At 33.3% G+C, this 15,391-nt stretch overlaps 1 protein-coding gene across 1 annotated transcript; it reads left to right on the plus strand.

Annotated features, from left to right (window-relative positions):
• Positions 1 to 8,191: 8,191 nt before the first annotated feature.
• LOC130647593 (uncharacterized) lies at positions 8,192 to 14,703 on the plus strand. Its single transcript, XM_057453511.1, has 4 exons — positions 8,192 to 8,415; positions 9,669 to 9,981; positions 12,905 to 12,989; positions 13,358 to 14,703. Exons 1-4 carry the CDS (start codon positions 8,384 to 8,386, stop codon positions 13,798 to 13,800), a joined length of 873 nt encoding a protein of 290 aa, XP_057309494.1. The 5' UTR covers positions 8,192 to 8,383; the 3' UTR covers positions 13,801 to 14,703.
• Positions 14,704 to 15,391: the final 688 nt, after the last annotated feature.

Raw genomic sequence — 15,391 nt, forward strand, 5'->3', positions numbered from 1 at the left:
AAAGATAATAAAAGAAGGTCCGAATCGGAGACACCTATCTTACATTATTTCTTAATGAAAATCGTAGTAGAGGTCTGATCAAGATTCATTGTGACTGGCAGAAGGGTATATACAACGTATGGAAGAGAAAGTTTACCGAGCTCATTAGTACACCCCAAAGATGCGCACCTGCTCGAAGAGATTTTACCGGACCAACTGGAAATACGACTGTTTCTATTGCGGTAAAGGGTGCAAAGTTGATCCTAACAATTCGAACTGAAAGAATTGGCAAGACGTTACAACATTGCCGATTAAAAAGAATATCTTGCACATATGTCTGAAAGAAAAAGATGAACAGTCGGAAGCAATGAGATTGCGGTTGCTCGCCACCAGTGATTTAGTGGCTGCAAAAGGTCGTAATAGTGATAAACCTAGGAAGAATTTCTTTAATAAATGCCTGTCAACATCAGTTGGACGATCAGTTGATAGGACTTGCAAGAAGAACTTTAAAGCAGTAGGCCAGTGGCAGAAGAGGCAGAAGTTTATACTCTTCAAGAAATTCATCAAAAAATGGTCGAGTTAGTTGGTTTTACAGAGAATGTATTTACCTTAAAGTGAATGAAAAATGATAAAATTGCATTATCAGCAGCATGTAAGATTTGTTGCCGCAATTGTAAAAATTAACTAAAGTGTGTTTTTAGAATATGATCGATTAACTAATCAAAGAAAAATGATGTCAGAGCAAAGTAGAAAAACGACGAAGCTCGAAGAATAAGCATTACTGCAGCAAAGCTAGTCATAAAGGATCTCATATCCTCTCATATCAAAAAAATATGATTAGGAATACTACCCACGTAAGGAAAGTATGTGAAAAATAGATGAAACACTCAAATGGCTGCCACCATATCTAAAGTTATTTAAACCTTTGTAGAAGTAACATTAAACAAGTCGCAATTAGATAGGCGATTACGCAAGCTTCGAAACCGAAGTTTTTGTTTCTCTCCAGTACTTCCTGGAATTGGAAATCATGCTGATCACGTACTTGGGTCGCGATGACTAGTTGATTTACTTCTACGTTTTGGATTTAGCTGTAGCTATAATTAAGTCAGAAGATTAATGCAATTAACACTAAGACGTGGCTATCTTACGACAAAACAATTACGAGGAGGGTTTGTGCAATGGTTAGCACATAATGTTGATCATGATGTGTGTACTTTGAGTGAAAATGGATCGTTGCATGCTATGGGAATGGTGTACTTAATCACCAGCATGTAAGAATGCCACTGCAGACAGCCTTTCTTAAAAGAGGAAAATTCTAATGTATCAGTGAAGTGATCAAGAATAAAGAAATCATGATCAAAGATTATCTTCCATCATCAACAATTGGTCTGTTTACCATCAAGTTCAATGACATATTAGTTTCAAATAAATTCAAAATTTATCATTTGACTGTCACATGGATTTTTTTGGGACAGTTCTTTTCCTTTTAAAGGTCATGTTCGTCCAAATGGTCTAGGTCTATGACTCAGTTCTCCAATTTCAAATATCCAGGAAGATCAAACGTGGCCTTTCTGTTGATAATAGACCCAATTCCAATTGATCCACCCTGCACCTTCACCACGCTATACTTTGTCATTCCTCAAGCCAAGTCACTGAACATAGAAACGCTAGTATTATTCCTCGATCCACCTTTATGGATTAAACTTGGTATATATCTATTAACACTTACGTCAGTAGCTACACAATGAAGAGAATTTAGATTGGCATGTGACAAAATGACCTATGACGTTATCATATGACAATAGAAATAGAGAAATAGGAAATTACAAGCATTCCAGTTTGCAAATTACACAGTATGCATTTCAATATTGACATGCATACTTTTTGTCACTATCACATACATAATCGCATATTCATACCACTTGTTAGTTTAGGAAGCATTTATTTTTAGCACTACAATAAAAAAGTTGATATGACCACCTGTCAAAAAGGAGAAGGTCACATTGACAGGACAATTTTTGGAAATATTTTTTTTTATTTTCCAAAAGTCCAATAAAAGTTAGGAAAAATTTCAGGTAATTTCATTCAGTATTTAAAAATTTATTAGACTTTGAAAATGCCGCGGGCACTTTATGCCCCCCCCCCCCTCATACCAAATACGGTTAAAAAGTCACCTCTTTTCGTTGCAGAATCTACCAAAATTGCGATTTTTGACGTTGAGATAAAAGGATCGCAGAAATAGATTAATAGAAATGTCTCGAACAGCTAAGTTCTGGCTATAATTTTTAGACTACGTAGATGTTCTAAAAATGTTTATTGGAGCTGAGGGAACAGGCAAATGGAATTTGCAATTGAGTGCTGGAATTGATTTACTTGCTGGCGCGGAACGTACATTATGCCAAATCTGCACGTCTTTATTTACAAAACATGGTGGAGTTGGAAATTAAATACCTATGGGTTTTTTAAAAAGTGTTAGGTAATTGCTGATAACAACGCGGTTGTTTGACGTGGACATAGCTTTCAGTTGGTTACTTGTCAATATGTCAGTGTTCACAGATTCTGAATCGGTACATGTTGATCGCAAGATATGTTGTTTCCAGCATCATTTGGTTTCATTTACTACAAAATTGGCAGTGAACTTTAAAAAACTTTGCTGACTCTTGCCCTTTTGGGAATGAACGTATAGACCGCTTTATGTTTGACGTAATGTTTTGATTTTACGTTATGAGCAAAGGACATGCGCACTTATTCGTAAAAAAAAATCCATTTAAGAAATGAGAAATTGGCTTTACATTGGTGAACCTCTTTTAAAATAGACAAAATAAAAATTTAAAAAAATAATCTCGGTGCCTTTCGGATCTTACGCTTTTAAGAAACAGTATGAATTTTAATAATAGACAATTTACCAATGGTTTACCTACTTCTTACCTACAAGAACCCGCGCGCATGTACACAAGTTTTGCCAATTTTCCAGACCTTTCGTATTGTTGAATAATTTATCTATTGCTTAAGGGCATTTCCGTGTCACTTTTTTCCAAAATTCACTTTTCTTTTGGCGGCGTATTTATAACCTCAAAATAGCAATTTCAACGGCGATACCACATTATACAACTTTTGCAGCATTTTCCTGTAATATAGACCAAATTACCAGTCTCTTCCCGTATCTTCTCTTTTTGACATCCTTCAAATTGTTTTTTTATTTTTAAAAGGCATATTTGGAATCGAAAATTCTAGGAAATTGACAAACATATGCCTTGCATTAGCCTTCTTAAGATGTTTAAACTCTGCACGGACAAGTGTTTAGACCCCGAACTTTTTTTGTCTATGGTTATTGGCGTACAGGTGTTGATATAGGTGTAAAGTTACAAAAAATCTGTAATTGAGCAAGGTTATTTCACTCCGGTTATAAGTCCGTGGCGGTCTCCTTGATAGAAATATATGTCGCATACATTGTAGCGTATATTCATGAAAAAGTTCTTAAATTACATTCAGCTGTGTCCTTTTGGTACAAAGGATACCAGTTTTTTTACCATTTTATACAACAACAAGAAAAGTTTCGGTCGCGCCAGTGGCATCGGAGAGGCATCAGGAATAATCATAAAGGAATAGTTCTTCTTGAACTGAGGTTGTAGGTAGAGAGGCTAGAAATTTACGACTTTTTGAAAAGATGTGGACAGTTTTATTCTTCTTAATTACAAAACGAAGGTAGGTTTAGGGACCCAAATTTAAAAAATGCGTTGAATGTCTCCCACACGTCAATTTAATGCAAAAAGCGGGATAATACAATCTTTTTATTTCACTGCTGCTAATAATTAATTTTTTTTAAAAAAAGACTGTTTTTATGTTTTAAAATATCAATAATTATTAATTGTGTGCTTTTGCCCTCTAAATTTAAAAATAATAGGTTTTAATAAAAGCTTGTCAAAAATATTGCGTTCTCCTGGTTTTTGCACTAAAATATGATATTTAGGTAGTTTTTCCATGTTGAGTTGCACATGGTACGTTTTATCATGCCTGCGTAATAATTAAACACAGAAATGCGTAAAATACGGTCTTCTGCGTAATGATTAAGCACAGAATTGTGAATGTTAAAAAAATATGAATATTTGATGTTTATGCGTGCTATAAATGTTTTTGTGTGATATTGCGCCCGAAATTTTAAAAAAATCAATTATTAGCAGCAGTGAAATAAAAAGATTGTATTATCCCGCTTTTTGCATTAAAATTGACGTGGAACACACGAATGGCATAAAAATAAGCATTCTGGAGACATTCAACGCATTTTTTAAGTTTTGATCCCTAAAAGAACTTTATGTATAATTTCTACGTGATTTTTTAAGATAATGTCTAACAAAGTGGGCAATATAAGCGGCGTATTCAACAAATTGTAATTTAGGGAACATTTTAAACTCGGCTTGATACTTTCAGCTTTTTTGGGACTGAGTAGCAGGCGAGTGAGAAAGAGGAACACAAAAAGCATGTTTTTATAACATTTTATAAATTGGAATTTAGGGAGCATTTCAGGACGGTTTCCTCTTTCACGTAAGTAGTAAGTAAGTAACATCAGGGTAAAGATAACATGCAGGAGCAATTCTTTATAACATTACGCAAATTCCAATTTAGGGAGCACTTTAAGACTTTTTTCTATTCCACGTAAGTAAGTAAGTAGAATAAGCGAAAAATAATATGCGGGAGCATTTTTTTATAATATTACGTAAATTTCAATTTAGGGAGTACTTCAGGACTTTTTCTACTTTGCATAAATAAGTAAGTAACATTTTCTCAATGTAAAAATACTTAATAAAATTGAAGCTTATGCGTTGTTTAATACTTTTCTGTGATATTGCGCCCTTAATTTTAAAAATCGAGGTTTTGTCCAGAGATAAACGAAAAATATTGTATTCTTCCGTATTATCCCGTTTTTGCATTGAATTACATGTTGCGTTGCATATGGTGCGTTTTATGATTCGAGTGTAATAATTAAACACACGGTCTTCGGTCACGGTCTTCACTAGCAGCATTGAAATAAAAATACTGTATTATCCTGCCTTTGGGATTAAAATGAACATGGATTGCATAATTTTTTAAATATTCAACGCATCTTTTAAGTTTGGGTCCCTGAAACAACTTTGTGTAAAATTTCTACGTGATTTTTAAGATAATGTCTAACAAAAAGAGCATTCTAAACTCGACTTAATATTTTCAGCTTTTTCGGGATCGAGAGTACACCATGCGAGTGAGAAAAAGGGAACACAAAAAGCATGTTTTTATAACATTTCATGAATTAGAATTTAGGGAGCATTTCAGGACTGTTTTCTCTTTCACGTAAGTAAGCAAGTAAAATAAGAGTAAAGACAACATGCGGGAGCATTTATTTATAATATTACATAAATTCCAATTTACGCAGCATTTCAGGAGTTTTTTCTATTTCACGTAAGCAAGTAAGTAAAATTTTCTCAATGTAAGAGAAGTTAACAACATTGATGCTTCTGCGTTGTTTAGTAATTTTTTGTAATATTGCGACCTTTCTTTTGAAAATTAAAGTTTTGTCCGGAGATAAACGAAAATATTGTATTTTTCCGTATTATCCCGTTTTTGCATTGAATTAATTACATGTTAAGTTGCATATGGTACATTTTATCATGGCTGCGTAATAATTAAAGTCCGAATGCGTAAAATACGGTCTTTTGCGTAATGATTAAACGCCGAATTGTAAATATCAAAAAAATTCCAATAATTGATGTTTATGCGATCTATAAATTTTCTTGTGTGATATTGCGCCCGAAATTTTAAAAATCAATTATTAGCCGTAGTGGAAAAAAACAGATTGTATTATTCCGCTTTTTGCATTAAAATTGTCATATTTTGCTTGTGTAATAATAAACACACGAATTTCATGAAAATTAGCATTCTTGAGAGATTCAACTTTTGGGTCCCTTAAACAACTTTGTGTAGCATATAACGTGTATTCAACAATTTCTAATTTGAAGAGCATTCTAAACTAGATCTGATACTTTAACATTTTCGGAAGATGGGACATTTTTTATAATATTACGTAAATTTCAATTTAGGGAGCACTTCAGGACTTTTTTTATATTTCACGTAAGTAAGTAAGTGAAATGAGAGTAATCTTTAATAATTTCCTCTGATATTGCGCTCTTAATTTTGGCAATTAAAGTTCTAGCAGGAGTTACACTATTATTCCGTTTTTTGCACGTGTAAAATTCTAGACTGTTCTGTAAAAAAGGTTAAAATATTTTTTGGAAATGGTTTTATCGGAAGCAAAAACAAACATGTTTAACATTTTCAATCCCAGAAATATTTTTATGGTGCTTGAACAATCTAAGCATTATGGGGTCCAAAGAAGCACGAAGAAACACGATTGCCAAGGCATTTTAATCTTCTTTTTGTGCCATAACTAAGTTTGCAGGGCACAGGCGACTTGTTTAAAAAAAACATCAAAAAATATAAAATTAGAATATAAGGTTTCAATTTGGGTAGATTTATATAGTATTATTATTTTATGACAAAAATTCTATATGAAATTTATGTGGCTTTCTGAAAATATACACTTTTATATAAGTTCATTTCACAGTTTGGAAAATATAATCAATCTACAACAAATAGTCTTTTCTGGATGCCTCTCTTCGAATCTGTCAAAACCTTTTCGCCTTTTGGCTGCTAGATAAATCAAGCATTGTGGCACATGACTAATTGAATTTCCGCGCCCGAAGGCGTAGGAAATTCTTTAAAACCGTCGTTTTTTTCTTTCGGAGCATTTTTTGAGAAAAAATCGACCCTGGGATTTCACATTCCTCTGAGAGGAGGATAGTATTGGTATAACTGACTTACTTACTAACCCTTCCCCTATGGTCAATTGCAACGTCACAGATTTAAACTTCGTACCCAAGCTCCCTAAGTACTGGGAAGTCATCTAAATGACGTTTCAGCCCAAAATTGGTGTTTGTTTTCGGCAAAGTTTGGCACAGTTAAAAAAAAAGTGTGCTGAACATAATGGTGACATCATAATTTTGTATAATATCAGTCTTCTTCCTGTTTGTATTTTTTGCTTTTTTCAATACACCATGTATCAATCAGTCATAGAGTTTTTCAAATCCTGAGTGAGCCATTGACACGCCCTTCCTCTTATTCTTTTTACGATATATGGTGCATGGCTGTTAAAAACCTCCTTCATAGTGCTATTAAAATATTTTAACGCTTGATTTACATCTTCCATTTCGTACATATAATCCCAGTTCACTCGTTCAAAATCTTTATCCATTGCCTCTGGGTCATATTTAGAGTAATTACGGCAGGTAACAACTCTTGGTGTGAGTTTCATACTGTTTATTTTCCTGACGCATCCTACCATATCGTGATCTCCTATGCTCATGGGAAATACTTTGGTATGTGAGATTGATTTAGCATTGTTACTCGCAATTATATCAATAAGTGTCTCCGAGGTCTCTGTAGTACGAGTTGGTTGTTTAACAAGTTGTTTAAAACCATATAGTTGTACTATGTCTTTAAATTCCTTATTATCATTGCGTTCCCTATAGTTGACATTAAAGCCTTCCTTCTTTCTCTTCTCTTGCCACATTTAATAAAATTTCGTCAAATGTTTTACTAAAGTCCGTGGACAAATAATCTGAAGAATTCGGTGGTCTATAAGAAGCACCTAAGAGATCATTTTTTGCTTTTTTGATGATCATTTCAATCCATATACATTCCGCAGGTTTGGTTTCCAAATCAGTTTGCCTCTCCGAATTAATTCTATCCTTCATGTAAACTGCAACTCCTCCTCCTTTACCTTGTCGTTCACATCGTTGAACAAACTTGTATCCATCGATTTGATATAAATTGTTATTATCATTAAATCCGCTACGTTGTATAAGTGTCTCAGAAAGGGTCATAATACCGATCTCACTACATCGGTGCATAAGTTGCTGAAGATGTACGAAATTCGTAAAGATACCTAAGATGTTCTGGTGAATTATCATCATTCCTTTCCTACTTGTAAATGCTTGAATATTACTAACGAAATCTCGTCTTCTGTTACATAAGTTGGTTCGCTATCAACTCCATGTAATAAAATTAGAAAGAGCAGTATCATACGTGCGACCTTTCTCGCCGCCATCTTAACAACATTCAACTAGCCTTTTGTAGGGAATTAGGACACATTAGGAGGGAGAACAAACTATAGTGATTATTAACACTTTAAAAGAAAAAAATATTTATAATAAAGGTTAAAGAGATAATTCAAACTTGAATTGAATCTGCTGTGAGGAATTGTTTGAAAAATTAATAATATAAAAGTTAATAGAATTTTTTTTTGTATAAAACTTGTATCATTCTGCTTGATGTTGATAAAATACTATTTCGCGTTAATAACAAACCAAATGGAATGTCTTTAATGAAAAGAAGAAGAACAATCATGTATGACTCTTTATTTTATCTTTTTTTCTAAGTACAATGGAAAATGACTCACATTTTTACACATGATAATTTAGCCACTATTAAAAATTTTTTCACTGACTGGCGACTCTAATTCGCCAAAATAATTGTGAAGATAGAAAATTGTTGTTCGATAAACATTCGCAAATATTTTTTATTCAAGATCTATTTTTGAAATGTAAATGTTGGTTATTAAGTCAAATGTAAAGCAAAAATGGAATGAAGTGATTTTTAACTAAACAAAATAAGCTTCCGCGTCAGACTTTCTAACATAAGTATTTGGAAAAGTGTTAAGTAGTATAGTGAAAAATATGCAAAGATATGTTGTTGTTTTATTATTATTATTTACGTTTGGTCTCTTTAAAATCAACTTATCTAAACAATTACACTTATTTGTTTATTAGACACGATAAAATAGGACACAGACAAACTTACGAACGTCATTACATGGATTTTGTGGTGTTTTAGCGTTACTGAATTGTATTGCATTTTGATTTATTTTCTTTTTACCCAGGATAGCCTCCTCTGTTTTTATTGATACTGCTATCAAAGAGGGTCCTGCAAAGGAGGTCTTAGTACATTAAACCTCCCATTTCAACTACAAAAGTCGTGCAAGCACAGCAATCGCTCAGCTACGCAACAGCCTAAGATATAAATCCTATTCTCATGCCGAACGCTAAGTAGAAAGGATAGATTCACACTTTTTTAGTGTCTGGCATGACTCGGGCGGGATTTGAACCCAAGACCTCTCACACTGGAAGGGAACGCTCTGCGACTAGGCTACAATACATTTCTATAAGAAACGTGTAGGTGCAGGAAGTATGAGTGACATGATGTATATCAACAAGCGAAATACGCATCGAACTAATTTTAGAATTTAGACTTAATGAACAGGTTACATAATATACATGTTTTAAATAATATAATAGCCACAAGAGGCTCATATCCTTTAAATAACTTTTAAGCAACAGTCCAATATAAATTGGGTAAATATAAAATGAGTATGGATAAAAACAAAGTTATAAAAAATATAATAGATTCCGAAACATGTTTTTACCTAAATTGGAATAAGAACCATATAAACAATGTAAGTGTAACTAAAGTTTTATTTTGATTGATGCACAGCCAGCATTTTATCCTAACTGAGCAAGCAAACACGTGAATTTCATCAAATGAACCCCAACCTGAAATTTTCTGTTAACAAACGCGTATCCAGTCACAATTTTACCTTTTAGATTTTATTTCGTCACCGTGTGCGTATTGTGGTCCTCACTGAACGCACACATCACGCGACTGCCATGTCACCATCATGCCAACTTTTCGATCAAACTACTAAATTCATATTTCAATGGCAGTATTGGAAAATCCATCGATTCCATATCATTATTAGACTGCTACAAACACTGCGTGGGTGCAAGCTCATGTAAGTTTGTGAACTACCACGCGAGTCGAAAGCATTGTGAATTGGTGTTTTCGCAATCAGGAGGTGATATTAACGCTGCAGATGGATGGATGTTCAGCTCAACAGATTTTTCTCAGAACCAAAATGTAAGACTATCTGTTTTCTAGCTTATCTTTCTGTGTTGTACCGTATGCATGGCTCCTTGAGCAAACAAAGCAACTTGTAAAGTATTGCCGGGCAGAAGTGAGAAAATTTAAAAATGGTTTTGGTACTTTTCTTGCTCCAAAAGTAATGTTTTATACGATGACAAACGTGACTAAAACGAAAGTCTGATTTCTTATCAAGCAAACACGTGAATTTGGACTTCTTAAGTCATTTGTCAGTACTATGGTAAGTACCATTAAGTCCCATTTAAGATGCTGTGCTATAATGTTCAAATTAATTCAATATTATTGCTAGAATGGTAGGAAGTACAGTGTCATAGCAAGGTAATCTTTTTTCAAAAATAACACAAGCTTTCACGTCTCACAACATACATGTGACAAACATCTGGTGTACACTGAAACTACAGTGGGAATGATGTCAACAGTAAGAAAGATTTGAGGCATTTCGACACAAGCTAGGTCGTTCAAGCACAAGGCGTGTCAAAGCAGCTGATTAAGACATAAAAGAAGAATGCTGCAAACAAAGATGCACAAACAGAATGAACAAAGTACCAATGAACAAATGAACATATGAACAAACAAACTAACAAAACGAAACGAAACGAAACAAAACGAAAGGAAACCAAACATAAAACTGTAACACTTGGAATTTTATCCAAATTCTTATTAATCAAAATCTCAGACACAATTTACAGAAACTTTAATCAAGCCTGAAAGTGCCTTCAATTGAGCAGGACAAATCTAAAATATTCGCATATACCAACCTTTAAAGACATAACATTTTCATTCATATTCAGCTTAATGTTTTAACAACATCTAACTACTCTGGTCAATGGTCAAGTGCACAGTATCAACTCCTTTTTCCCCAGTCCTAGAACTAGCGCAGTCCAACATTTAGAATTTTTCGTATTTCCCTAAGCCTTGGTGTGTCTTTTAATTTTATGAAAAAAATGCATTTAAAATAATGATATTTTAAAAAGAAGCCATGTGGTTTTCTTTTATTCTTCAGGCTCCGTTACATCGTGAGATATGACCTAGGATATAAAATAGCAACGAATAAAATTTCTATAGTTATCTACTTGAATATAAATTATATTATAAATATTTTAATATTTTTTGTGAAAAAAATTATTTATATATGATGAAGCCACAGGAAACGGGAATATACGTTCAGCGGATGGTCAAAATATAATTTTTTCACACAAAAAGTTATTGTGCGCCACAAATCAAAATGTGCAAAATGTTGACTAATATTTGCTCAGTTTACTCTGCTCTGTTATGTAAAAAAGGGAATAAGGATTTTTCTTTTAGTAAGAATTTTTATATATATTAGCCACATTTTTTGTTACCAGTAACATCGATTTCATTTTGTAACAGGTTGTAAATAAACTATAGACTACTAGGACACAAAAAATTTTCAAGGAAATAGTAACAAATTTAATTTTGTTACAATCGCAATGAAAATTGTCGCCTTTCGTGCAACAGGTAACATTCCATCACAACAAGGAATAAATTGGATATAATAACTGCATTCTGATTGGCTGAATACAAAAAATGTTGATTTGGAATTCTAAAACACGAAGAATTTTTTTTGGTATATCTTTTCAATAACTCGCAAATAGTGTTCGACAATTTTTTGCATCGTGTCTGTCTATTATTTTATGACAAAAATAGCACTATTCTATATCTGGATTTCAGAAAATACTAATGGCATATTAATCGTTTAGCCGGTCTATACAGGAAAATATAGACTGAGGTCATGACGTCATAGACCGAACGCAGTAAGGTCCATGTGAGTGACAGAGGTTTATTAGCCCACTGATTGATTCATAACTAATATTGAAAAATAAGGTTTTACAGTCCAGGGACCTTTACCAAAGACAAGGCTTTGGTGGAAACCATGTAACTTTCTTTATATTTCGAACGTACACAGACATTCGATCTACAACTCGTTCAAAAATAAACAATACAATACAACTTTTAAAAACAGAATATTTCAAAACAGTTTTAAAACTCAATTCTTTGTCGTTTCGCTGGTGGAGTGTTCGTATTAAAATTAAATGTACAATTGTTAAAATTTCCTTCGGAAAAAAATGAAGAGAGGGTTGAAGACTGCGTGGAACTGGAAGTATTAAGAGCTTTCGAATGGTTATATACGTCTAGTTGGTTATTATTTGAACTCAAGATGTTTGATATTTTTTAACGGTGAGTGGTACTAGCTGGTTTTTAATTGCTTAACGAATCAATATTTTTGTGACCACTGTGTTAGGCTACATAAAATTCGGGGACATTTGCATTCAAAAGCTTTCCAATGTAGTCATGTAAGGGAGTCAGGTTCATATTTTTTTCCGTTCTTCTGTTTGACATTAATAAATAGTTAACACAGTGTGTTGTGCCGTTGTTCTGGTATATGATGAGTCTACATTGTTGCATGTTTTGACAATACCTGATAAAGGTGTTTGCTGCAAACGTATTACAATATTTTGTTGCTTTTGCCTGTTATCCTGCTATGAATTCGTCTATTTCATTCTAATCGTCAAATAAACTATCGTCTATCAGACGAAAAAAAGAAGTAATTAACATTTTCTACCACTTTAAATTAACTTTCTTGTTTTGTTTTTGTTTTGATGTCGGTTAATACGGCGTCATGTAGACTAGTCACTTGAAAAAAAATTCCGAGAACGTTCGCAAATACTCAACAGTGGGTTAATAAATACTTTTATTTCAGTTATTTTAGAAATATTTCAAGTAAATATCTCACTATCTGAAACGGTTTAAACTGAGAACTGAAACTAAACTGAAAAATCATATTTACCTGTCAGGTGCACTGGAAAAGCGTATTGTTATCCATCGTTTAATTTCTTTATTTTTCTAATCTAACAATGAAATTATTTTTATTCAACAGAAAGGTCCTCTGTGCAGAAGTACAGAACCTTGCACGGCAACAGAAAAATGCGAAGATACTTGTACCGGTCAAGGATATAAGTGCAGTAAGTTTCTGTAAATTTTTTTGTATTATATGGGACTTTTCTAGTAAGTGTTTTTACGAAATTCAGAACAGTTCTTTTAAAACTTGTAAATCTACAAATCACAACAAAAATATAATACCGCCCTAATAACGCCACTTTTTTAGTTTATTTTTTAAGTTTATTTATGAAGAAAACTTATTTCAGAATGCGGTAAGTATTCCCTGCTAAACATATTACATTCTAATTTTAGAGCTCTCAGTTTGAGCATGTCTAGCGCTTCTAAAAGTGATATCCATCTTAAATTGATGGTGACGATAATTGAGGATCGTATATAGAAAGTAGCCTTGGAAATTAACAAAAAATAATTTTTTGATATATCTAAATTTTAGTCCAGCTGGTAAACGTGAATCTTCTCACAGCCACGAATGCCTCTAACATTCACGAATGGTACGATGACGCCCCCTCTTTTGCGGTTGACATGACGACAGGACAATCACTGGAGCAGTCATGTGCGGCATTTATGAATGCCACGGATCAATGGTTTTTGCTTGATTTGGGGAAAAACGTTTCAATAGAATCTATCATACTACGCAATCCTGATCAAGATGGGGTTGAAGAAAGATTTACCGATCTTAATCTCTATATAGGAAATAATGGCGATAATCTTGAGCTGAACTCCCTCTGTATATCTGTCCAAAATCACACTACAAATTTATACGGAGAATACACTTGCTGGTATGGCTCTGTTCTGAGTGGAAGATATATTTCTGCGAAAATTAGTGGAGCAAAGAATTTTAATTTTTGTAACATTGAAGTGTTTATAGCGAAGTAATGTTTTCGTACAGCTTACTTTACTGACTTTTACAGGTAAATATTTTTTAAATCATCTAAAGCTTACCTTTTGCTAAAAAAAATGGGCTCATATAAAAGATCTTTGAAAGTAAGCTAAGAATCCTTCTTTTTTTTTTTTTTGGAAAATTTTTAATTGGTCTTCGAGATATTTGTCTTGAAAGTTTCACTAATTATTTGAAATTATGACGTCATGAAAGGTGTTATTAAGCATAATTATAATAACTATTATAATTGTATTAAAATGTATGTAAAATGTTGAAAACGCCAAACCGACCAGCCAAAACACATTTTAAACCCATTTTGAAAAAATGTCAGTCTTTTTTAACGAAACTTTTCTCGCTCTCTTGGCTATTGGACTGTGCCTATATCACCTAAACCTTGGATTAGGCTTAGACGTAGAGTAAAATTTGCTTAAAAACTGCTCAAAAGAAGAAAAAAAAGGTTATTTAAAATTTTGGCAGTGTTTGCTCACAACCATTTGCTGTAAAGTCTTATCCACCACTCAATAACTCACTACTTTCTCGAATTAAAATCAGGAAAAAGGATCTGCTCTGCAAATGAGTTTAAACGACGAGAGAAAGTTACACAATATTAAATCAATGTAATCCGGTAATGAATTTCCAAACCTCGCAGATTATATAGCTGAGATCAAAGGTCTATTTATTAACAGAGTTGACCAAAAACAAGCTGGACGAAATCTAATGATTAATCACGTCACCAAACACATTTAGAAATGGCGTGACGTGCCAGTTAATTATTTTTCTTTTTACTTTGTTTGATTCCTTAGGACCATTATGCTATTCATTTTATATATACCTACTAAATAATTGTAACTTGGTAACATTTTATATGCACTGACGATGGTTTTATACCGAAATTTTAACTTGTTTGTTTTTACTTTCTTAACCCATATAGTAACTCCATACAGACATTCTACATGCAAATTTTGGTAAAGTTGCTTATTAAGAAGTGGTTGGGTAAAAAAATTTGTTCAAAATAGGCGCATGTAGCTTTATTCCGGTGTAACGGGGAATTAGGACTAGGAAATTAAGACCCATGAGTCCTAAATCCCTAGGGATTTTTGACTTAGGGAGTTTTAGTACCCTAGTGAATTAGGAATCCACTGACGAGTTAGGACTCTACCAGAAATATGACTCGTTGTAATAATGAAGACATATTTTATTAGTGAATTAGGTCTTTTTGTTGTGAAATAGATCTTTCGAACTCTGAACTTAGGCTGGCTTAATAATGACATAATAGACGGTGCCCAAAAACTTATATGCAAAGCCTTAGACAAAATAGACCGCTTCCAGTCAGTGCTCAATTCACCCAAAAAAAAAAATTATGATTAGTGAGTAACGAGCATATACAGTTGTTACATGACGGAAACCAACATTGGCTACTCTCCCTTTGTTCCTGTAACCGTGTTCAAATTTGCGACAGCCTGAAAGACAAACCTGGTCAGCATACTTTGAGGAGTTTAAACACAATCTATGGAAAATTTAAAGACACCTAAATTGGAAAGCAATATCATTTCTTCCTGTTCGAAAGCAAGAAGACGGTATCAACTG

This window comes from Hydractinia symbiolongicarpus, chromosome 6, assembly GCF_029227915.1.
Source record: "Hydractinia symbiolongicarpus strain clone_291-10 chromosome 6, HSymV2.1, whole genome shotgun sequence".
NCBI lineage: Eukaryota > Metazoa > Cnidaria > Hydrozoa > Anthoathecata > Hydractiniidae > Hydractinia > Hydractinia symbiolongicarpus.

Excerpts from the sequence above, each read along its gene's own strand:
- LOC130647593 (XM_057453511.1), top strand. The coding sequence starts at position 8,384 with ATGTCTTTAATGAAAAGAAGAAGAACAATCAT. Across the intron at positions 8,416-9,668 it reads AAAAGAAGAAGAACAATCAT|ATTTTATTTCGTCACCGTGT; the intron begins GTATGACTCTTT and ends TTTACCTTTTAG. Across the intron at positions 9,982-12,904 it reads ATTTTTCTCAGAACCAAAAT|AAAGGTCCTCTGTGCAGAAG; the intron begins GTAAGACTATCT and ends TTTATTCAACAG.